This window comes from Pogoniulus pusillus, chromosome 14 (assembly GCF_015220805.1).
Source record: "Pogoniulus pusillus isolate bPogPus1 chromosome 14, bPogPus1.pri, whole genome shotgun sequence".
NCBI classification, from domain to species: domain Eukaryota; kingdom Metazoa; phylum Chordata; class Aves; order Piciformes; family Lybiidae; genus Pogoniulus; species Pogoniulus pusillus.
Window position 1 is genome coordinate 29,250,332 of NC_087277.1, and position 22,567 is coordinate 29,272,898.

Sequence of the window (22,567 nt, forward strand, 5' to 3'; positions counted from 1 at the left end):
CCTCTACTACAGCATCTTTTCAGATGCTGATTTGCATAATAACCATACAGATCCCATTGGGGTGGGAAAAAACTGCTTTCCCCCCTCAACAAGAGGGCAAGAACTTGCAGTAAGCTCCTTCTCTATTTCAGGGCCACATATGATTTCCTTCTCTTTCAGTAGTTTGTCTAGGTTGTTTTTTCCAAAGAACAACTCACTTTAGTTTACTATTGGTGTGCTGCATGCTTCACCATGAAATAAGTTAGACAGCACTAACAAAGATTGCAGAAGTAGCAATCAACATATATGCAACCTTTACAAAACTCTCAAGTCACCATTAAGAATATTACTGGGAGCCTTAACAGCACAGGATTGTCAAGGTTGGAAGGGACCCTCAAGGATCATTCAGTTCCAACCCCTCTGCCCTAGGCAGGGACAACTTCCCACTAGATCAGGTTGCTCAGAGCCACATCCAGGCTTAAAAATTCCAGGGATGAGGCTGCCACCTCCCCTGGGCAACCTGTCCCAGTGTCTCACCACACTCATGGGGAAGAACTTCTTCCTAACATCCACTTTGGTTCTTCCTTCCTCTAGCCTGGGTCCATTCCTCCCAGTCACTATCACTACCCAAACACCCTAAAAAGTCCCTCCCCAGCTTTCTTGTAGCCCACTTCAGACACTGGAAGGCCACAATAAGGTCTCCTCAGAGCCTTCTCTTCTTCAGACTGAATAATCCCAACTCCCTCAGCCTGTCCATGGAGGAGTGCAGCTCCATTCTTCCAATGATCTTTGTGACCCTTCTCCGGACACATTCCAGCACCTCCAGATCTTTCCTGTAATGGGAGCTGCAGAACTGGACACAGTGCTCCAGGTGGGGTCTGAGCAGAGCAATATAGAGGGGCAGAATCAAAACAGTATTACTGTGAGCCTTAAAACAACTTCTTAAACCAGTAGCTATTAAAACACCATGAAGGGGAATTGCTGATACAGTCGAGGATGCCAAGTAGCAATAGGACTAGGGCGAATGGAGCAAAACTAGAAGTGGATGTCAGGAAGAAGTTCTTCAGCATGAGGGTGGTGAGGCACTGGCACAGGTCGTGCAGGGAGTTGGTGGAAGCCTCCTCCCTGGAAGTTTTTAAGGCCAGGCTGGATGAATCTCTGAGCAGCCTGATCTAATGTGAGGTGTCCCTGCCCACGGCAGAGGGGTTGGAAGTGGCTGATCTTTGAGGTCCCTTCCAACCCTGACAGCTCTGTGATCTGTGATTCTTAAACCAGTAACTATTAAGACAGCAGAAAGGGGAAGTTGCTTTATATTTCATAACTTTATTCCTTTTTGCATGTGTTACTAATTAAAGTGTTTTTAAGAACTTCTCAAAGTCCTGTATAGAAGCTTTGGCAATCTCTGCACAAAACACCTCATCGGGCAAGGATACTAACTGGTCCAGAGAGATGTAACTGGGCTGTGCTGGGTCATACTGGGCTCTTCCCAAGAATTTAAGAAACATATGTCTCTCCTTGATTCGTAATAGCTTGGAGTTGAAAACCTAGAAAAGAAAGAAAGGGAAGGATCTCTTACATTGCCTAAATCACAGACTCTGCTGGCTGTAACATAAAAGCATTTTTTTAAACACAAACTGGAGATCTAGAGGGGAAAAAAAAACCCCACACAAATCAAAAAGCCCAACAAATAATTTGCATCTTCTCATTGATGTCAAATGATCTGATTGTTAAAGAAATACTTCAATAGGGTATGCTGACATAGTACAAGGGAAACCAGAACCACCTGCCTTCTGCTGCACAGTGATGCCTATCTCTGAAGATACCTGTCAAAGAGTTGGAGTCAAAGGTGAGAATGATGGTAAGGGAGAAATGAAAATAAAACAACCAACACTGGAAAATCAAATAAAATAGAGAGAGATGACTGGGGAAGCCAAGAGATGCACAGCTAAGACACCCTAAAAGCAGAGATCTTCCTCTGCATTTCCAAAGGGAAAGATCACAGAATCAAGCAGGTTGAAAGAGACCTCCAAGCTCATCCAGTCCAACCTGTCACCCAGCCCTGTCCAATCAACTAGACCATGACACTAAGATGTAAGAAAAATACTTCTGTTCCTTAAGGATGTGGGTGTAGAAGACAATCAGTTGGGACCATTCCTGACTAAAAATCCATACATCCTTGCTGAAGATCTGGAAGCTTTAGAAACCAGGTAAGCCTTTCAAGTAGAGGCAGGGTGTTAAGTCTCTTGGCTGAAAGGTCAAGTCTCCTAGGTGGTCTAACTTTGTCGAGATCATAGAATCAAGCAGGCTGAGTTTTTCTAGCTGTATCCCAGGGCTCACAGTTTGAGGATGGAAGGGAAGAACAGGGAAGAGAGACTGCACCAAGAACAAGGAGTTAGAGAAACTCTTCCTTTACCCTTCCAAACATAGTGAGAGAAAATAACGAGGTGAACCACCATGAAGCCAATAAGACAACTGAGAAGGAAGTGAGCAAGATTTGTGGTTATTTACAGGTCAAGGAGCGCACAAGTGACACAGACTGGAGTTACAGCAAGCATCCTTGTCAAAGGCATAGGAAATAGCAAGAGAAGTGATCAAAATCAGAGACTGGTTTGGGTTGGAGGGAACCTTTACAGGTCACAGAATTAACCAGGTTGGAAGAGACCTCCACGATCATCCAGTCCAACCTAGCACCCAGCCCCATCCAATCAACCAGTACAACCCCCCTACAGTCAGCAGGTGTTTGAGGCCAGGCTGGCTGGGGCTGCGTGCAGCCTGCTCTAGGGTAGGGTGTCCCTGGGCATGGCAGGGGGGGTTGGAACTGGCTGCTCCTTGTGGTCCCTTCCAACCCTGACAGATTCTACATCTGCAACTAGAGCAGGTTGTTCAAAGCTGTATCCAACCCCATCTGGACTGGTTCCAGGCGTGGGGCATCTACCTCTCTGAGCAACCTGGTTCAGTGTCTCATCACCTTCACTATGAAAAAAAAACCATAAATCTTCCTTTTCTCTGGTCTAAATCTCTCTCATTTGGTTTAAAAGCAGTACCCCTTGTCCTGTCATAATGGGCCCCCTACTCAATTGTCCCCCAAGACAGTGCCTTCAGCTTCATTCACCACATGGGGTGGGATGGCCCTAGGGAATACCTTTATTTCCCCTTATAATTTTGGGTTTGTAGCCAGTTAAACAGTTTATTCCACTGCTAGACTTGCTTGAGGAAAAAAATGATTGTAGTTCATTAAGTTCTAATTTGGACTTTCTTATTTCCCCTTGTAAGAAGCTAGTGTGACTGACTGTCAGCAGTGAAGTGACTAAAGAGTTCAACTTTTCATTTCTGACAAAGTAACAGCAATGAGGAGACAGAAAAAAGTAGGCAACAAGAAACTAAAAATCTATTTTCACTCTTGTGATTTTTTTTTTTCAGTTGTTGCTGCAAAAACAGGAACCACAGAATGGTTTGGGTGGCAAAAGACCTCCAAAGCTCATCCACTCCAACCCCACTGTAGTCAGGAGGGACATCCTCAACTAGATCAGGTTGCCCAGAGCCTTGTCCAGCCTGACCTTAAGTATCTCCAGGGATGGGGTCCCTGTTGCAGTGTTCCACTACCCTCATGGATGTTAGAAACAAGCTCTGCACCAATCTAAATCTGCTCTTCTCTAACTTGAAGCCAATGTCCCTTGTCCTGTCACTGCAGACCTTTGTAAACAGTCTCTCTCCATCCTTCTTGTAAGCCCCCTTCAAGTAGTGGAAGATGACAGAATCCCATTGCTTGGTGGATAGCACATTTTTTAACTTTACACTAGAGCTTCAGACCCTGGAATGAAAAAGAATCTAGACAAAAAAGGAATGTTTATTTTACATAAATATATCTATGTATGTATGTACCTGAGTAACACATTTTCAGCATGAGCAGTCCTCCCTCTGCCTTTTAGCTAGGTGAGTCTTCAGGACAGAGAATCTCTAAGCAGGCAGACATTTCTCTTGCACGAGTCCAAAAGAGATGAGCAGAACTGGTTCAAGAAGGAACTCAGAAGATTGCTTTGAGGGAATGCAGCACAGAGCCACAAAGCTGCTGCGGGCAGTGGAACGTCTCCCTGCTGAGGGCAGGCTGAGCGAGCTGGGGCTGGGAGCAGAGGAGCCTGAGGGCTGCCCACATTCACATGGATAAAAGTGTGCAAGGCAGTGCTGGGAGGACAGAGCCAAGCTCTGCTTAAGGATGGCCAAGAATAGGACAAGGGGCACTGGGTGCCAGTTGGAGCAGAGGAGGTGCCATGGGAACAGAAGGGAAAACTTTTTTCCTGTGAGGATGCCAGAGCCCTGGACGAGACTGCCCAGAGAAGCTGTGGAGTCTCCTTCTCTGGACACATTCCAAACCCACCTGGATGTGTTCCTGTGTGACCTACCCTGGGTGATCCTGCTCTGGCAGAGGGATTGGACTGAATGATCTCTGGAGGTCCATTCCAACCCCTAACACTCTGTGATTCTGTAGACTACTTCTGCTGAAAACTTAAAAGATCGAGTGGGCTGGTGCCCCATGTGCCTGAGGCAGAGAGGGCACTTCCACACTAGAACCTTCAATGGTGGCTGAGCTGCCAGTAAAAGTTACTCCAACGAGAATAAACCTCAAAGACAAGTTGAAGAACTCCTGCATGCCCTGCATCTAGTGGGGCTCCACCTTCAGCGCCAAAGCAGTGAAGCAGTTGTGCAGAGAACACCCAGATGTACAGCTCACCTGAGGGAAACGAGTTAGCAGGTTGTGGGGAATGCCCATGACGTTGTGCAAGTAGTCAAACGTCTGCCTGAGCCTCTTCTTACTTGCAGTTAAAATCTTGGGGGTTTTAAAGGCAATCTGTTGAACTTCACTACGCTGAAAACCAAGTTCACTCTGACAGACCTGAAAAAGAGCACAATTTCATCTCCCAAAGTCAGCCACAGCAAAACTTCAGCTGACTTTACACCACCACTGAAATGAACTACTGGATGAGGCACTTAGTGCCATGGTCTGGCTGACTGGCCAGAGCTGGGTGCTAGGTTGGACTGGCTGAGCTTGGAGGTCTCTTCCAAGAGATACTTAGGCTGGAACTCCTAAGTATCAGTAGGTTCTATCAATAAGGATCTAAACGTTGTAGAATCAGAGTCAGTCAGGGTTGAAAGGGATCAGTCAGTGCCAACCCCCCTGCCATGCCCAGGGACACCCTACCCTAGAGCAGGCTGCACACAGCCTCAGCCAGCCTGGCCTCAAACACCTCCAGCCATGGGGCCTCAACCACCTCCCTGGGCAACCCATTCCAGCCTCTCACCACTCTCCTGCTCAACAACTTCCTCCTCACCTCCAGCCTCACTCTCCCCACTTCCACCTTTGCTCCATTCCCCCCACTCCTGACACTCCCTCACAGCCTCTAAAGTCCCTCCCCAGCTTTTCTGTTGCCCCCTTCAGATGCTGGAAGGCCACAAGAAGGTCCCCTGGGAGCCTCCTCTGCTCCAGCCTGCACAGCCCCAACTCTTTCAGTCTGTGCTCACAGCAGAGCTGCTGCAGCCTCTCAGCATCCTCCTGGCCCTGCTCTGGACACACTCCAGCATCTCCACATCCCTCTTGTAATGGGGGCTCCAGAGCTGGATGCAGTACTCCAGGTGGGGTCTCAACAGAGCAGAGGAGGAGAATCCCCTCCCTGTCCCTGCTGGCCACACTTCTGCTGCTGCAGCCCAGGCTCTGCCTGCTCTCTGGGCTGCAAGTGCACACTGCTGGCTCCTGTTGAGCTTCTCCTCCACCAGCACCCCCAAGTCACTCCCTTCAGGGCTGCTCTCCAGCCACTCACTGCCCAGCCTGCATTTGTGCTTGGCATTGCCCCCACCCAGATGCAGGACACTGCACTTGGTCTTGTTGAACCTCCTTAGCTTGGCTTGTGCCCACCTCTGCAGCCTGTCCAGGTCCCTCTGGATGGATCCCTGCCCTCCAGCCTGGCTGCTGCACCACACAGCTTGGTGTTGTCAGCAAACTTGCTGTGGGTGCACTCAGTGCCTTTGCCCATGGCACTCACAAAGTCCTTCCTCCCTCTCTAGAACACGTTTAGAATAGGCTGCTACACTCTACACTCTTTGGCAGACAGAACAGAACTGAGGCTCTCAAATCCAGATTGATTATAACACACTGAATTCCTAGCCTGTGGAAACAATGTTCATTAAAAAGAAAGCACTTTTAACTGGAACAGGCTGCTACTTTCCAGTCTCCTCCCTTACCACACACACATTTCAGATTGCAAGCTTCCCAGTCTTTAATAGTTTCAGAGCAGTGAATCTGTCTGAAAAATTCTATCTTTTAATTCATAGGCATTATAGGATAATGAGATTTCTCAACTTAGTGCACTACATCATGCTGTTTGGCCTGGATACCTTTACAGCACAATAATTAAATCAATGCACAGTTTCATTTTCAACAAGGGAAAGGAGTCCTGGGGGGGTTTGAAGTTATTTACCCAGCAGTTGTTAATAGTAACCATCTGCTATCAGACAATAGGTGTCAAATGCACATTTTGGCAGACTAGCTACCTGCCAAAAGGCAAATAACCAACTGCACATTTCTTGCTCCTAGATTCTCATGGACAACCCAAGTTAGTTTCCAAACTACATCAGAGGAGAAGACAGAGGAAGGTACCTCTCCATGTAAGCTTGATTCTACTGTGAGCTTGCAAGCTATAGAGGAAAAGAAACAGTTTAAAATCTTCAGTTGCTTTAGACCTCCACTAAAATTATTTCATAGAATGGTTTAGGTTGGAAGTTCCAATCCCCTGCCACATGCTGAGACATCTCCCACTAGAACAGGTTGTTCAAGGCATCATACAACCTGGCCTTCAACACCTCCAGGAAGGGAGCAGCCACAACCTCCCTGGGCGACCTGTGCCAGTGTCTCACCACCCTCACTGCAAAGAACCCTTCCCTAACATTGAGTTTCAATCTCCCCTCTGCCAGTTCAAACCCATTACTCCTCACCCTGTCATTACCAGACCTTGTCAATAGTCCAGCCCCAGCCCTCCTGCAGCCCCCTGCAGATCCTGCAAGGCCACTCCAAGGGCTCCTCCAAGCCTTCTCCTCTCCAGCCTGCACAGCCCCAACTCTCTCAGCCTGGCCTCACAGCAGAGCTGCTGCAGCCCTCTCAGCATCTTGGTGGCCTCCTCTGCACTGCCTCCAACATTTCCATATCCTTCTTGTGCTGGAGGCTCCAGAACTGCAGACAGTACTCCTGGTGGGGTCTCAGGAGAGCAGAGTAAAGGGGAAGGATCCTCTCCCTCGCCCTGGATTCCTTCTGTGCAAGACAGTTCTTAAGGAACTTTATATTCCAACAACTCTTCAACTAGTAGGATACACAACACACTTTTAACACCCACTCACCTCAAGGTTTTCTTTTACAGGCTCTAACTTGCCAGTCAGTAGCCTTGGCAGACGAATTACCAGCTCCTTTGTCTACAATTGGGGGAAACAAACACAGGAAAGATTATTACTGAAAGCTTGTTTGTGAATCCATCTGTGAAACAAAGAAAGAGATCTCTTATAAACTTTGTTTACCCAGTTGGAAGAGGGATGCACTTTCACTTGCATTTCATTTTACCTCTGATGAGTTCACATGAAGCTGCAGTAGATGAAGTTATTCAGCCACTTTCATTTGGAAAAGAATAAGTAAGTGTTGTAAAATAGACAGGAGGGGGGAATGAAAGCCTACCCCAAAGCCAGAAAGCAGCTCAAGTGTCCAGTCTCAGTACTTGAGCTGTTCCTTCACATCTTCTTTAATAAAGCTTCTTTAAAAGCAAAGCACTACCTGAGAAGAGGCTACAAAAGGCTTTTTTCAGCAGCAGTGGAATTTGCCTGCCTGGGGATCTGGTTAGACCTTATGGCAAGACATGAAATTACTCCACATCCTCTAAGCCATGTGATTCCTTATCTGCCACATACAAGGCAGTGACTAAGCCCTTTTCATCTCGAGCACTGAAAGGCCAGCAACAGGCACAGTGACAGCTGACTTTTCAGCTAACAGAACACCAGATTCCACTTGGAACTTGACATTTACTGCAGGGACAGCCAACTCTGCCTGCTGATTGCAGGAGTGTCCCACTACTACTTGCTCTGAAGATCCCAAAGCAAGGCACTAAATACCCCTCACTCATGAAGAGACCCAGGGGGTACTCTTAGGGAGCTGAGCAAATGATCTGGCATTTAGCTGGACACGATAATCACAAACTAGACTATTTAGAATGGTTTAGGTTGGAATGGTCATCCAGTTCCAATCCCCTGCCATAGGCAGGGACACCTCCCACTAGAACAGGCTGCTCAAGGCCTCATCCAACCTGGCCTTGAACACCTCCAGGGAGGGAGCAGCCACAGCTTCCCTGGGCAACCTGTGCCAGTGTCTCACCACCCTCACTGCAAACAACTCCTTCCTAACATCCACTTTAAATCTCCCCTCTGTCAGTTTAAACCCATTCCTCCTCGTCCTGTCATTACAATACCTCATAAATTGTCCCTCCCCAACCTTCCTGCAGCCCCCTTCAGATACTGCAAGGCCACTCCAAGATCTCCTCAAAGCCTTCTCCTCTCCAGCCTGCAGAGCCCCATATCTTGTAGCCTGTCCTCATAGCAGAGCTGCTGCAGCCCTCTGAGCATCTTCATGGCCCAACCTCTGGACTGGCTGAAACAGTTCCACGTCCCTCTTGTGCTGGGGGCTTCAGAACTGCAGACAGTAGTGCAGGTGGGGTCTGAGGAGAGCAGAGCCAAGGGGCAGAATCCCCTTCCTTACTCTGCTAGCCACACTTCTGATGCAGCCCAGCACAGGGTTGCTGTCTGGGCTGCACATGCACACAATCTGTTACCTAGTGAGTTAAGTATGTCACAGTACCTTGAAAACACAAAATGAGTCACTTGATTTTCTAATTTAATTTCATTTTCAGGTAAAAAAAAACACCTGCTTGCTGCTTCAGCAATGGATTCAGTCCTCTGACCCACCTTAGATAACAAGACTGGACAAGTGCTTGTTTTACAGTCATCTGCAGCACATCATCTTCCCTTCTACTCTGACTTTGTGAGGCCCCACCTGGAATACTGCATCCAGAGGGACAGGGATCTACTGGACAGAGTTCAACAGAGGGCTGCAAGGATGCTGAAGGGACTGGAGCACTGTCTGTTGAGGAAAGGCTGAGAGCCCTGGGGCTGCTTAGTCTGGAAAGGAAAAGACTGAGAGGGGATCTAAGCAATGCTTATAAACAGTTGAGGGCTGGGGGGCAGGAACGAAGATACAGAGACAGCCTCTGCTCACTTGTTGCCCTGGCACAGGACAAGGGGCAAGGGATACAGCACAGGAAGTTGCACCCCAATGTGAGGAAGAACTTCTTGACTGTAAGGGTCCCAGAGCACTGGCACAGGCTCCTCAGAGAAGTTGTGGAGTGTCCTTCTCCGGAGCCTTTTCCAGCCCTGTCTGGATGTGTTCCTGTGTGACCTGTGCTAGATTCCATGGTCCTGCTCTGGCAAGGGGGTTGGACTTGATTTCCAGAGGTCCCCTCCATCTCCTAACAGCCTGTGATCTGTGATCCTATGATTCAATAACTGCATTTCAGGACCTTTCAATGTTTGGTGTCCATATGACTTCTATATACAGTTAAAAGCATCTTCTCCTCCTCTAACACTTAACATCACTAATGGTTTGTGGGCAACTCCACACACAGTACTCGAGTCCCAAGGCAACACAGTCATCACTTACAAAGCACCTGAAGACCTCAGTGTATCATTTTTACCTTTTTCACACTGAGACCAAGTTCATTTTTGAAGAAGCCCAGTCTGTTATCCAGTCTTTCCACTGAAAACAGCAGCAAATATGGAGCTCTTGAGACCATCTGAGCAATCTCTGCCTTCCCAAATTTTTTTGATTTTAGGTAAGCCACTCTAAAAAGAGAAGAAAAACAAAATGAAATCCAGTGATGAAAACTGTATTGCCTCCATTTACTCAGTACTTGCTTAAATTCCTCAGTGGTATCTTATAAAGAGACAGATGTTCTAGCATTAACATGCAGCCCTGCCAAAAATAATTAAGGGGAAATCTGCAGTTATCAGAAAAGCAAAATACCATCCCTTCCAATTAATTAGAAGCAAAACAAACCTCAGAGCATAATGTCAATACTGAAGACAGGTTTTAATCCCATCCAGCTGCACTTCAGCAGATAACTATGTTCACCTACACTTAACTACCAGCCTGTCTCCTAGATTGCAAACACATTAATAGATCATCACAGGGCAGGAACAAGAAGAAATACACAACCTTTTGCTCTTACAATGAATTCCATTCCTACTGCTGAAAGGAAAGAGTACTGCAACTCATACATTCCTCTTCTGCCAATAGCACTGGAGTAGAAACATCATACAACAATGCTATCTGTAGAGGCTCTGCCCCAAGAGACATTTCTGAAGCTGGTGGTTACTTCTGTTACAGTCAGATTCAACCATGTTGGAAGAGACCTTCAAGCACATTCAGCCCAACCTAGCACCCAGCCCTGACCAAGCAACCAGACCACGGCACTAAGTGCCCCAGCCAGGCTTGGCTGCAACACCTCCAGCCACGGCCACTCCACCACCTCCCTGGGCAGCCCATTCCAATGCCAATCACTCTCTCTGCCAGCAACTTCCTCCTCACATCCAGCCCCGACCTCCCTTGGCACAACTTGAGCTCCCTGCTTCCTGTCACTGGTCAGTGATTCAGCCATATAAAATTTGGTTATCAGAGATGAGAAAGAGATGACTTTTTTTTCCTTTCCAATTCAAAGCTTTCTCCAGACCCTGTTGAATCTGATGAAAATGAAATCCCATTTCAGGTACTACTTTGAGTAGATTATTACCACAGCTCCCAGAAAAAGGTAATGGGAATGGAAATACAGCACACAAAGAGATGTAAGTGACCCATGTGCCATTAGCCATGAGAAACTTAAACTACAACATGAAGAGGTTTGCTCTGGTTACAAATGAGCACACACAGAAGTATTTAATGACAGATGAACTTGGACAACTGATTTTTTTTGTCTGGCAGTAATTAAGACACTAAATAGACTGCAGAACATTCTGCAGAAGCAGATACCCATCAAGAACACACTGTGTGTTAAATCATGTCCTGTGGAGCGAAACGAAAATACCTTCCAGTCACTACAACCTCCCTTTTGTTCCACAAACCCTCCCAAACAAGGCCACTGTAAGTCTAAAACCTCTAGACAGAATCCAAACTCTAGAGGAGAGATTCCTAAGTGAGCAGGTACCCCAGCAGAAGACAGCAGCCTCAGCTCCATATGACACTGATGGAACTGGCTGCAGAAACGTCAGAGCCAAGGAGAGAGCTGCAGAACACAACAATAAACATTGGGCCCTTTGAAAATGATCATGTTAGGTTCTGAATGCTGCAGCCTGGCTACACCATACTGCTTCCACTCAAGTTTTTCAAGGGTGCAACTGCCAAGCATCTTAGACACACAGCTAAATGAGCAGCCTGAAAAGAAAACCTCCTGGTTGCCTTGACTTCCCTCCACTTGTTTGCTGTGAACAAGTCATTAAGGTTCACACCTGAAGCGTTTCTTCACATCCTGGAAAAGGCAAGAAGCAGCTTAAAAGGAGGATGCCAAGATTCTAACCACCTGACTTTAGAGAGTGGTATGTTAAAAAAGCACAATCGTGCAACCTGACCAAAGTCTGAGAGAAATCTGGAGTGCTGGCACCTACAGGGGTCAGCAGCTCTGTGTAGCATGTTAACAGTTTTAAGTCATCATTAACAGTACCATAAACCAAAGCATCTGGTGCAGCTGCAGCACAGACATTGATTTGCAACTGTCAGAACTGTTATGAATTATGGAATGTTTTGACTTTTACAGTGTTTATCTGAAGTCAAATGCCAAATCTATTGAAATCTTTGTTTTGTTTCCTGGCAACGTGGAATCCATAGCAATAAAACATTCCAGGGTGATGTAACCAATACCACATCCATCTGCACCAAAGTGTTTATGCAAAGGTGATACTCAGCTTTCAAAAGACAGCTCTCTGAGACACATTCACTTCACAGTCTGCCATACACCCTCTGCAGCACACTTACTTTAAAACCTGCAGGAAAACATTCACCAGAGCCAGGGATAAAACTTGTGGGACAACAAAACCAAAACAAAACAATCAAGCTGCAGAAAATGAAGTAAAAAAATTGATTGTTCTGTTCAGACCCTTACTTCATTAACCAGCCAATGCCACAGAATGTGTCCTGGAGAGCAAAGAAAACTTCACAGGAGAGTTAGAATGATTTTATTTTAAACCAAAAATTACTCTCTTCAGAAGGGTATGAGCAACTCTGACATCTAGACTCAAAACTACTGCTGAGGAATGACACAGGTTCCTTTTGGAGTTGTTTCTAAAAGGCCACTTTCTGAACAGGAGGGTGGCTGAACAGAGGAGAATAAAGTCAGGGTTCTGTGAGTCCTGAGTCTAATAATGTGCCCCCTTCCAAAAAGCCTACTTTCAGATTTTTATCTTGAGCAGCCATTACAAGCAGGCAATACAGAAGCAGGAATTCATGAAGCCCAGAAGGCAAATCACATCCTGAGCTGCGCTGAGAGGAGTGCAGCCAGAAGGGCAAAATCCACCCCTGCAGTCGGCTCTGCTGAGACCCCACCCTGAACACTGCATCCAGTTCTGGTGTTCCCAGCAGGAGGAGGACACAAAGCTGCTGGAGTCCAGAGGAAGGCTACAAGGCCATTCAAGGGCTGCAGCAGCTCTGCTATGAAGGTAGGCTGAGGGAGCTGAAGGTGTTGAGCTTGAAGAAAACTCCAGGGGGACCTTAGAGCTGCCTGAAGGAATCCTACAAGAAGGCTGCAGAGGGACTTTTACCCAGGATGTCTAGAGACAGGCCAAAGGGGAATGGTTTGAAGCTGAGGCAGAAGAGGTTTAGACTGGATCTCAGGAAGAAGTGCTTCAGTATGAGGGTGGTAAGGCTCCGGAACAGGCTGCCCAGGAATGTTGTGTTTGCCTTCTACCTGGGGGTATTCCAAGGCCAGGTTGGATGAGGCCTTGAGCAGCCAAGTCTAGCTGAGAGCTGTCCCTGCCAATGGCACAGAGGTTGGAGGAGATGACCTCTGAGGTCCCTTCAAAACTAAGCCAATCTCTGTTTTGAGCTCACGAAGTGTGCACACAGAAGTTCTGCTGTAAAAGAACTGCTGAATTAATGCAAGCCTGCTGAGTAATTTTAAGACATAAAATCTGGTTTATAATGTGAGGAGCAATGTAGAGTCAGAGCAGTGTGAACACAAAAAAATACAGTCACTCTGTCACAGCTGGCTGTAATCTTGTGCTCAGTTTGAGCTGGACAATGGGGAAAAAAGAAAGTCACCAAAACTTTCTGCTGCCATTAGATGTAAACATAGCAGAGACCTGTCCTGCTTGTCTAACTGTGAGCGCACAAGTTATGGGTAGACATCTTCTGGAAGAGAGGTTTCAAAGCATGACTGAAGAGGTTAATTTTGTCTCACAAACCTAAAGCCCTTGGGACTAGTATTTTGGCATCTAAGCTGACACAGGCAAATCGTGTGGCCTAGGATGAAAACCTGCTTTGTCTGTGACAGAGTGACACTTATGAACTTGCAAGTGGATCAGGCTGTTGATGAGATTAAGTGCAGGGTTCTTACACTTTGGCCACAATAACCCCAAGCAATGCTACAGGCTGGGGACAGAGTGGCTGAGAGCAGTCAGGCAAAGAAGGACACGAGGGTGTTGGTAGTAGCTGAAGTGGTACCAGCAATTCCTAATGTTGACTGATGGGAAGGCAGAGGAATATGGGGCCAGGATCAAGTGGAAAAGGAAGCAGCAACAAGAAAGCTGAACATGAGCCAGCTGAGTGCCCAGGTGGGCAGCAGAGCCAATGGCATCCTGGGCTGGCTCAGGAGCAGCGTGGCCAGCAGGACAAGGGAGGTTCTCGTGCCCCTGTGCTCAGCACTGCTCAGGCCACCCCTGGAGTGCTGTGTCCAGTTCTGGGCTCCTCCATTGCAGAGAGAAGTTGAGGTGCTGGAAGGTGTCCCAAGGAGGGCAGCAAGGCTGGGGAGGGGCCTGGAGCACAGCCCTGTGAGGAGAGGCTGAGGGAGCTGGGGGTGTGCAGCCTGCAGCAGAGGAGGCTCAGGGCAGACCTCATTGCTGCCTGCAGGGAGGCTGTAGCCAGGTGGGGTTGGGCTTTGCTGCCAGGCAGCCAGCAATAGAACAAGAGGACACAGCCTCAAGCTGTGCCAGGGGAGGTCTAGGCTGGATGTGAGGAGGAAGTTGCTGGCAGAGAGAGTGATTGGCATTGGAATGGGCTGCCCAGGGAGGTGGTGGAGTGGCCGTGGCTGGAGGTGTTGAAGCCAAGCCTGGCTGGGGCACTTAGTGCCATGGTCTGGTTGCTTGGGTAGGGCTGGCTGAGCTTGGAGGTCTCTTCCAACCTGCTTGATTCTATGAAAGGTTCAGACAAGGCTAAAGCACCTGAGAGACTTGACCTTCAAGCCAAGAGACTTAACACCACCCTGCCTCTATTTGTAAGGCTTACCTGGTTTCTAAAGCTTCCAGATCTTCAGCAAGGATGTATGGATTTTTGGTCAGGAATGGTCCCAGCTGATTGTCTTCTACACCCACATCCTTAAGGAACAGAAGTATTTTTCTTATATCTTTTTCAAAGTCCAAGGTCAGCACGAGTTGACCTGCCTTTTGACGTTTCTCAACTTGGGATAAATCAACTCCTACATCAAAGAAAATCAACAATTGCTTTAATTAAACCCAGGTGCTCCTTCACGTGCTTCACAAAGGCACACTGAAATGTATAGGGCTACTCCTTTTTTGCACTGATTTAGCAAGTACAAATTGCTGCAGGCAGCAAGGTCACAAAACCTTGTGTCGTGTGGAAAGATTCCAGATAAATCAAGCAGTCATTTCAGACACTTTTGATGAGTTTGGTTTTTGAAGGAAGATATGTGCAGCGAGTCCTACACATGAGGAATGAAGCACACTAACCTATACCACAGGTAAAGACCTAGTCTTGCTGCATAGAATGGCTAAGGTTGGAAAAGAGATCTTCTGCCTATGGCAGGGGGATTGGAGTAGAGATTCCTCTCAACTACACTTGGCTGTTCAAGGCCTCATCCAACCTGGCCTTCAACACTTCCAGGAAGGAGGTAGCCACAGCCTCCCTGGGCAACCTGTTTCAGCGTCTCACCACTCTCACATTGAAGAGCTTCTTCCTCAGCTCCAGTCTAACTCTGCTCTCCCTCACCTTTAAACCATTCTCCCTTGGCCTGTCCCTAGACACTCTCATAAAAAGTCCCTCTGCAGCCTTCCTGCAGGATCCTTTCAGGTGCTGGAAGGCAGCTCTAAGGTCCCCCTGAAGTCTTCTCTTCTCCAGGCTGAATGCCCCCAACTCCCTCAGCCTGTCCTCATAGCAGAAGTTCTCCAGCCCTTGGATCATCTTCAAGGCCTCCTCCTGACTCACTCCAACAGCTCTGTGTCCTTCTTACAACAGGACACCAAAAACTGAATGCAGCATTTGAGGTGGGGTCTCAGAGGAGCAGAGTAAAAGAAGTATTCCTAAGCCCATTAGACAAAGGAACGGGACAAGTTTGTACTGAAGTGCTTTAGGCTCACACATAACAGTCTCTTACTACATGGGGGCAGTTTTTCCTCTCAAATATATATCTCCAACTTCCTCCTAGCATTCCTTACAGTTTTGGGAAACAAAGAGGCAGCCAGTAACTTCAAACTCAGTTATCCCTCTATAGTTCAACTGCTTTTAGATGTCAAGTGTCTCTTCCTTCTTGCTTCACTGGTGAACTGTGCCCCACTTTTAAGGTTCCACACGCTGATTGCTCTCCTTCCTTCCCTCCAAGGATGAAGAGCTGCAATTTCTTTTCCAGCAAACTCAGGCATCCTTAACCAGTCCAAAAAAAAAGGCTCATCAAATTACAGGAAGTGCTCCTCACCTCCAGAAGCTGTGGGAGATGCCTTCTCCTATCACCTTTAGCACTAAGAGACTAAAACTAGTCAGCTTTGTATTCAAATGAGTCATGAAGTCCCCTCTCTTTTTAGTCTGGATACCATCCTGCTGCTTTTAGCTATTGGTCAGTGTTCCTATTTTCAAGTTTACAAAGCACACAGCAAGTTGAGAGAACAAATTGGAGAGTCCCCAAAGTTCCAGGCACAGGCAAACCACACAAAGAGGCCTACACATACCTAGGTGGATGAGTTTTGCCAGGGTTTCCGAGTGATCAACGTAATCGCGGAGCGTGGAAGACTGAAGAGGAAGAAGTGGTTCTGCAATGATCTGTACAGCTTCCTCCTCAGAAATCTCCTGCAAAGCAGATGAAGGTGGGATGTCATCCCAGTCTAGGAAACAAGCAGGGAAGAGTCAAAGGAGTACTCTGAAAGACAAAGCTGCTCCCACCAAACATTACACTGATTTCTTAAAACCCATTCTGAGATGCAAGAATTCCTGCGAGATTGACAGCCTGCAAGGAAAAACTTTTTCCCTGTGAGGGTGACAGAGCACTGGAACAGGCTGTCCAAAGGAGATGTGGAGTCTCCTTCTCTGGAGATGTTCCAAACCCACCTGCATGCACTTGTCGTGGAGGGGTATTCTGCTGCCTACGCCGACTGTGGCGGAGGGGAGAAATTTATTGGGGTGAGATAATACTCTATAAAAATAGATATTTATTAAACTCAATATTCTGAACTCTGCCACCCCCAACCACTGTATTTAATATTAAAAGGATCTTACATGGTTGTGGAAGACATTCTAGGATTAAAATCAACAGTAACTTGTTAATAACTAGCAAACAGTCCAAACCATAAACAGAGAGAGGAGTTTCCCCGTGGCAAATACCGCTTGGGGTCCATATGCTGCTTGCCCAGCAGGTGGGCTGAGAGCTCTTTCTGCTCTATGGCAGGAGGCAATAGAAATTAGAGGCATTAAAGCATTCACTTACAACTCTTATTAATCATCAATCACCCTCCAGGGCTATGTCACAGCCTATGCCTAGTGTCCAAACTTCAGGGGAGCTTTGCCTGTGGACTTCGAGGCTGGAATCCTCCCGGCTCCAGGGGAAAGGGAAATGACAGTCTCTGACCCTGCTCTCCTGGCGACAGATGCAATCTCTGCCCTTTTCTCCTGGCTTCTTCTGGACGCTCTGTCCAGGGATTCTTGGCAGGACCTTCAGGTGCAGAGGCAGGATGCTGGGCAGTGTGAGCACGATGTAACGCTGGCTAGCAGGCTGATCACATGCAGACAAGTGGAGTCTGCTCCTGGTCACTCAGCGGCAGTGGCGCTTACCAGGCAATGAGAAGGCAGCAGGCATGCAGTAGGATGCATGGCTGCACGGAGTCTGAGTTCTGTAGGTAAAGGTAGGCAATGCAGGATCTGGTGCTGGTAACTCACCGCAGTGGCATGCAGGTGTGCACAGCTGGCTGGGAGACTATGGGCTCCATATATATATATATATATAGGCAGGCTTAAGTGAGCTCTGCAAGTGAGTACACAGGCAGGCAAGCAATGCGGGGAGTCTGAGCACGTTGTCTACCTGTGTACCCCTATTTATTAAATGTGAGCCGAGATTAATGGCCCCTTGGCCACTAGAATGACCAATCAGGTTATGGCAGTCAGCCAAACAATACCATAATAGGCAAAAGCCACAGGCCTGGACTTTCCAAATATGGTAAGCACAACAGGCTAGCACCCGGTGAGCATGAGCTGGGCGTGTGGGAGCTTACACAACCACCTTACAATCAGGGGTCCTGGGCAGACCAGACTTTGTGGCACCAGGTCTGTTGTGCCCCTTTGTGCTCGTTATGTGTTTACCTCTGGTTTGGGCAGACAAACATGTCCAGCCAGGGCAAGGCATAAGTAAGCCTATTTTTGGGCCAACAGGCCCTCCACAACAGCACTCCAGCATGACCCACCCTGTGTGACCCTGCTTTGGCAAGGAGGTTGGACTGGATGATCTCTGGAGGTCTCTTCCGACCCCTAATCTTCTGTGATTACTATCTGAAAATACAGACCCTGCTTTCAGCTTTTGTCTCTGCCCCATTGCCCTCTTACTGCCCATCAACTCTTACTGGTAGCCAAATGGGAGCACAGCACCCAGCCAGCCTGCCTCCAGTCCTCTGCCTTGACCACTGCAGGTAACAGATCATACACCTTCTCCAGAAAGAATCTTTTCTCATGTCTCCACAAATGCATTCTTGCCCAATCATATCTAGATCAAAGACTACTGCAAAGATAATTTTCCACCACCTGGCAAGCCCACTGCTTTGTGCCATTTCTGAATCTGATGTCTCAAGTCCAGTTCTTTTAACTTCCAAAGTATTTCACAGCCAACTTCAACCAAGTACTCACGTTTTATCCCCTAGAGAATGGCTACTGATTGCCATCACTCCATCAGCTAAAGACACCAATCTCCATTTCCTACTCACAGAATGGTTTAGGTTGGAAGGGACATCAAAGATCATCTAATTCCAACTCTACCACTTCCCACTAGAACAGGTTGTTCAAGGCCTCATCCAACTTGGCCTTGAACACCTCCAGAGAGAGGGCAGCCACAGCCTCCCTGGGCAACCTGTGCCAGTGTCTCACCACCCTCACTGCAAACAACTTCTTCCTAACATCCAGTTTCAATCTCCCCTCTGCCAGTTTAAACCCATTCCTCCTCATCCTGTCATTACAAGACCTTGTCAGTAGTCCCCCCCAGCTCTCCTGTAGCCCACTTCAAATACCCTGGAAGGCCACTCCAAGGTCTCCTTGAAGCCTTCTCTTCTCCAGGCTGCACAGCCCCAACTCTTGTAGCCTGTCCTCATAGCAGAGCTGATGCAGCCCTCTGAGCATCTTTAAAACCTTCCTCTGGACTCGTTAAGATTTCCAAGTGAGCAGCACGAAGCTTGTTCCCCTTAGATGTTTGAACTCACAGAGCTCAGTGTCTTGTAAAAAAAGTATTCTCTAAACTGTTCAATGTTTCCACTGTCAGAAGCTCAAAGCAGCTAGATCGGGACTGCTGCCTGCAGGTTGGCAGCTAACATCCATCTCAATTGCCAAATTGATTACTGATAATGAGCCCAAATCCTGAACTCTTCAGGATGGGGATTTTCTGTGCTCTACACCTTCACACAACAACTGCCTAGAGATAGGACAACACTCTTCCATATCAGCAAAACAAAGCCACACAAGAACTACCAAGGTAAGTTCCAGGAAGACTAGCACAGACTAGCTCAAGATCTGTTCAAGGTCTTGCCACTTTTTCTCAAAGCCTCAGAAACAAAAGCCCAATAAAATGTTTTCAGCAACATTTACTTCTTAAATAGTAATAAGAACTCTCTAGGAGTCTAGATGGATGTGAAGTACTTCCCTCCAACTTGTTGAGGACCAAACCAATACACATCAAGGTCCATTCCTAAAACATAGATATCCCCTTCGATTTCTACTTCAAATTCTTTAGAACTCCTCTCAGGAAACACAGCTCAAGTAACCAAAAATTAAGTTAGAAATTAGGTTTACTGCATTACATATAATGTTAACTGGGCATAGGAAGTTTCATGTAAACATGAGGAGGAATTTTTTCCATGTGAGGATGCCAAAACACTGGAACAGGCTGCCCAGGGAGGTTGTGGAATCTCCCTCTTTGAAGATATTCAAAACCCACCTGTGTGATCTGGTCTAGGCGATCCTGCTCTGCAGGGGGATTGGACTGGATGAGCTTTGGAGGCCCCCTTCCAGCTCCTGACATTCTGTGATGCACAATAAGTTTGCTGGCAGATAAAAATCTGGCATGTAGATAAACAGCACCACAGCTGCAGACACACATGAGCTGGTCAACCTATCAGATCTGTTTCCACAACCAGCTGCACAAACACACAGACCTCAGCTGCACCTCTGAGCCACCTCAAGAATAAACTATGCAGGATCCAAGTTGGCTGGGCTCAAAGCAGAATCTGACCATGTAAGACTGCTTAGTAATTGTGATGGTTTGGGTGTTCCCTGCCCCCCCCCACTTTAGAAGGTACCCAGACTAGTCTCAGCTGGCTCTGGGAATATAAATGAAGCTATTTATTTACAGCTAGCACAATACACAAGCAGATAGTTACAGTATATACAGTTATAGACAGAAATATACAAGGTAAAAGGTAATACAGAAACACAACTGCCCGCCCAGAAACCTGAGTCCCCAGGAGGGGCTCTAAGCCCCCCCTGCACCTTCCCCCTGCCCCTCTCAACCTTACCCCAGTCCTAAGGAAGAATAGAGGTTCAGCCAAGAGGTTAAGAAGCAAAGGTGAGTGGCAGATGAGGTTAGGGAGATGCAGCTCAGTCAAAGCCCAGCCAGAGAGTGAAGACCAAAAATGGCCAGAGTGTTATCTAATGTTTACATTCTTCTTCAGCAAGACTCTGAGGGAAGGAGACATCACCACTGTTTTCCTTTCACAGCCTATGATCTACTTTTTCTCACCAAAACATTCTAGCCTGCTTCAAACTAGCACAATAATCCAAAGCAAGCTTCCTCAGCATACTGCAGCTACTTTCAGAGAATGTTCCCGTTTGGTTTTTTAAGATCTAAAAGCAGAGAACAAGGGAGGCAACCTCCTTGGGAAAGCAACCACGTATCTACCTCTTTTTCTCAGGAGGCAGCTGGACAAATCATTTCCCATCAGGGCAGTGCTTGAGCAGGCTTCACGCTGCTGCCTCCTGTTGTTCATCCCTCATCATAGAAAGAGCTGCGACAGCTCCTGCAGGAGGAGCGTTCCTGACTCCTGCTCAAACTTCACCTCCTCACCAAAACCCACAAAACAACCCTTTTATTTTGTACCAGCACAAGTGTGGGGGAAAGGCAAATGCTCAGCTGGTGCAGGGAGCTTGCCACGTTAAAAAGGCAAACAGCAGCTCCAGACCAACAATTTTACCCAAAATATTTTATCTTTACCTAGGCTTAAGGGCATTCTTTCTAAGCTAAAGTGACCACAGGAATTCTCTGTCATCTCTGAGATTAAAACCAAGTAAAACTCAAGAACTTCGACTAAATGTTTCTGATAAACAGGGCAAAAAGGGAGACCCAAGGGCATGACTTGGGAATAATGGCATCACAGAATCACTGAGGTTGGAAAAGACCTCCGAGATCATCACATCCAGACTATGACCTAACACCATGACACCAGCTAAACCATGCCACCAAGTGCCACATTCAATCTTTTCTTAAAGACCTCCCCAGGGTCACAGGATATCAGGGGCTGGAAGGGGCCCAAAGAGATCATCCAGTCCAACTCCCTTGCCAGAGCAGGGCCACACAATCTAGCACAGACCACAGAGGAACACATCCAGACAGGCCTTGAAAGTTTCCAGAGAAGGAGCACTCCCCAACCTCTCACAGGATCTCACAGAGCCTGTTCCAGTGCTCTGTGACTCTCACAGTCAAGAAGTTCCCCCCTTGTGTCGAGGGTGAACCTCTTATGCTGCAACTTACATCCATTCCTCCTTGTCCTAGGGTGGTGACTCCTGGAGGTCACCACCTCCAGGGATGGTGACTCCACCACCTCCCTGGGCAGTCCATTCCAGTGCCTAGTCACCCTTTTCCGTGGGGAAGTGCTTCCGAATATCCAACCCAAACCTCTCCTGGTGCAGCTTCAGGCCACGGCATTACAGCCTCTTACCTTCATAGGGCACTTCTGCATTCAAGTTCGGCAATGTCTCCACTTTCGCTTCTTCTCGTTTTACTGGTGAAGGCAAACTATTTTGTGGAGAAGAGGCTCCATCCTCGCTGCTGCCAGTCGGAGAACAGCTTCCCACCGACACATGCCTGCATGCCAGCCACCTCCACGTCAGAACGGCGCTTCTGGCGGGTAGCGGAGCCAGACGGGCAGGCTCGGGGCACGCCTGCGTGGTGCTGCTGCGGCCCTTCAGCCGCCGAGGAAACCCAGCGGCGCGGGCCGCTTGCAGCAGGCAACACCAGCGGGAGACCTGCCGGGCCCGCAGAGCCATCCTGCGCCTCAGCGCTGCATCCTGCCGAGAGAAGAGGGGGCACACAGGCGCTGCCTCAGCGGGCCCGCGGGGCTGGCAGCCGGCGCGGCAGCGCCCCGAGCGCTACAGCAGGAATTACCCGCTACAGAGCGCTAAGTCGCCGCTCCGCGACTTCGCAAGCGTGACTGAGCGAGGAGGAGTAACTGAGAAGCTGGCTCCAAACCCCCCAGTTCGGTGCCCTGTGCGACAGCCGCTCCCCCGGGAGCGCGCCCGGGACCTACGCTCTCGGGGTGTAGGGGCCCTCCGCGCAAACCGCGCCACAGGGCTGGGAAACACCAGGCCGGGCCGGGCCGGGCCGCCGCTCGCCACCACTTGCAGGCCTCCCCGGGCCGGCAGCCTGTGCGCCCAGCCCGTGCTGAGGGCTCGGCGTGCGGGAGCAAGAGTGCGGGCACGGCAGGCCGCGCAGCCCCGGCCACGGGCACCCACCGGCCCCTTACCTGCCCCGCGGCGCGGCGCGGCCCACGTGCGCGCCCTCCCGCCCCAGCTCGGGCGAGACCATTCGGTAACGGCGGGGGCCGGCCAGGAAAGGCC

General features: G+C 48.3%; 1 protein-coding gene across 4 annotated transcripts; it reads right to left on the minus strand.

The window, feature by feature from the left end:
• Positions 1-1,282: 1,282 nt before the first annotated feature.
• On the minus strand, positions 1,283-22,557 carry MTERF3 (mitochondrial transcription termination factor 3). Of its 4 annotated transcripts, XM_064154727.1 has the most exons (8): positions 22,474-22,557; positions 21,670-22,018; positions 16,219-16,371; positions 14,546-14,735; positions 9,753-9,900; positions 7,363-7,434; positions 4,709-4,870; positions 1,283-1,523 (listed from the first exon to the last, which is right to left on the minus strand). In XM_064154727.1, exons 2-8 carry the CDS (start codon positions 21,995-21,997, stop codon positions 1,329-1,331), a joined length of 1,248 nt encoding a protein of 415 aa, XP_064010797.1. In that variant the 5' UTR covers positions 21,998-22,018; positions 22,474-22,557; the 3' UTR covers positions 1,283-1,328. The 4 variants fall into 4 exon arrangements, with proteins under 4 accessions (XP_064010797.1, XP_064010798.1, XP_064010799.1 ...); XM_064154728.1 differs by lacking the exon at positions 7,363-7,434; XM_064154729.1 differs by lacking the exon at positions 4,709-4,870.
• Positions 22,558-22,567: the final 10 nt, after the last annotated feature.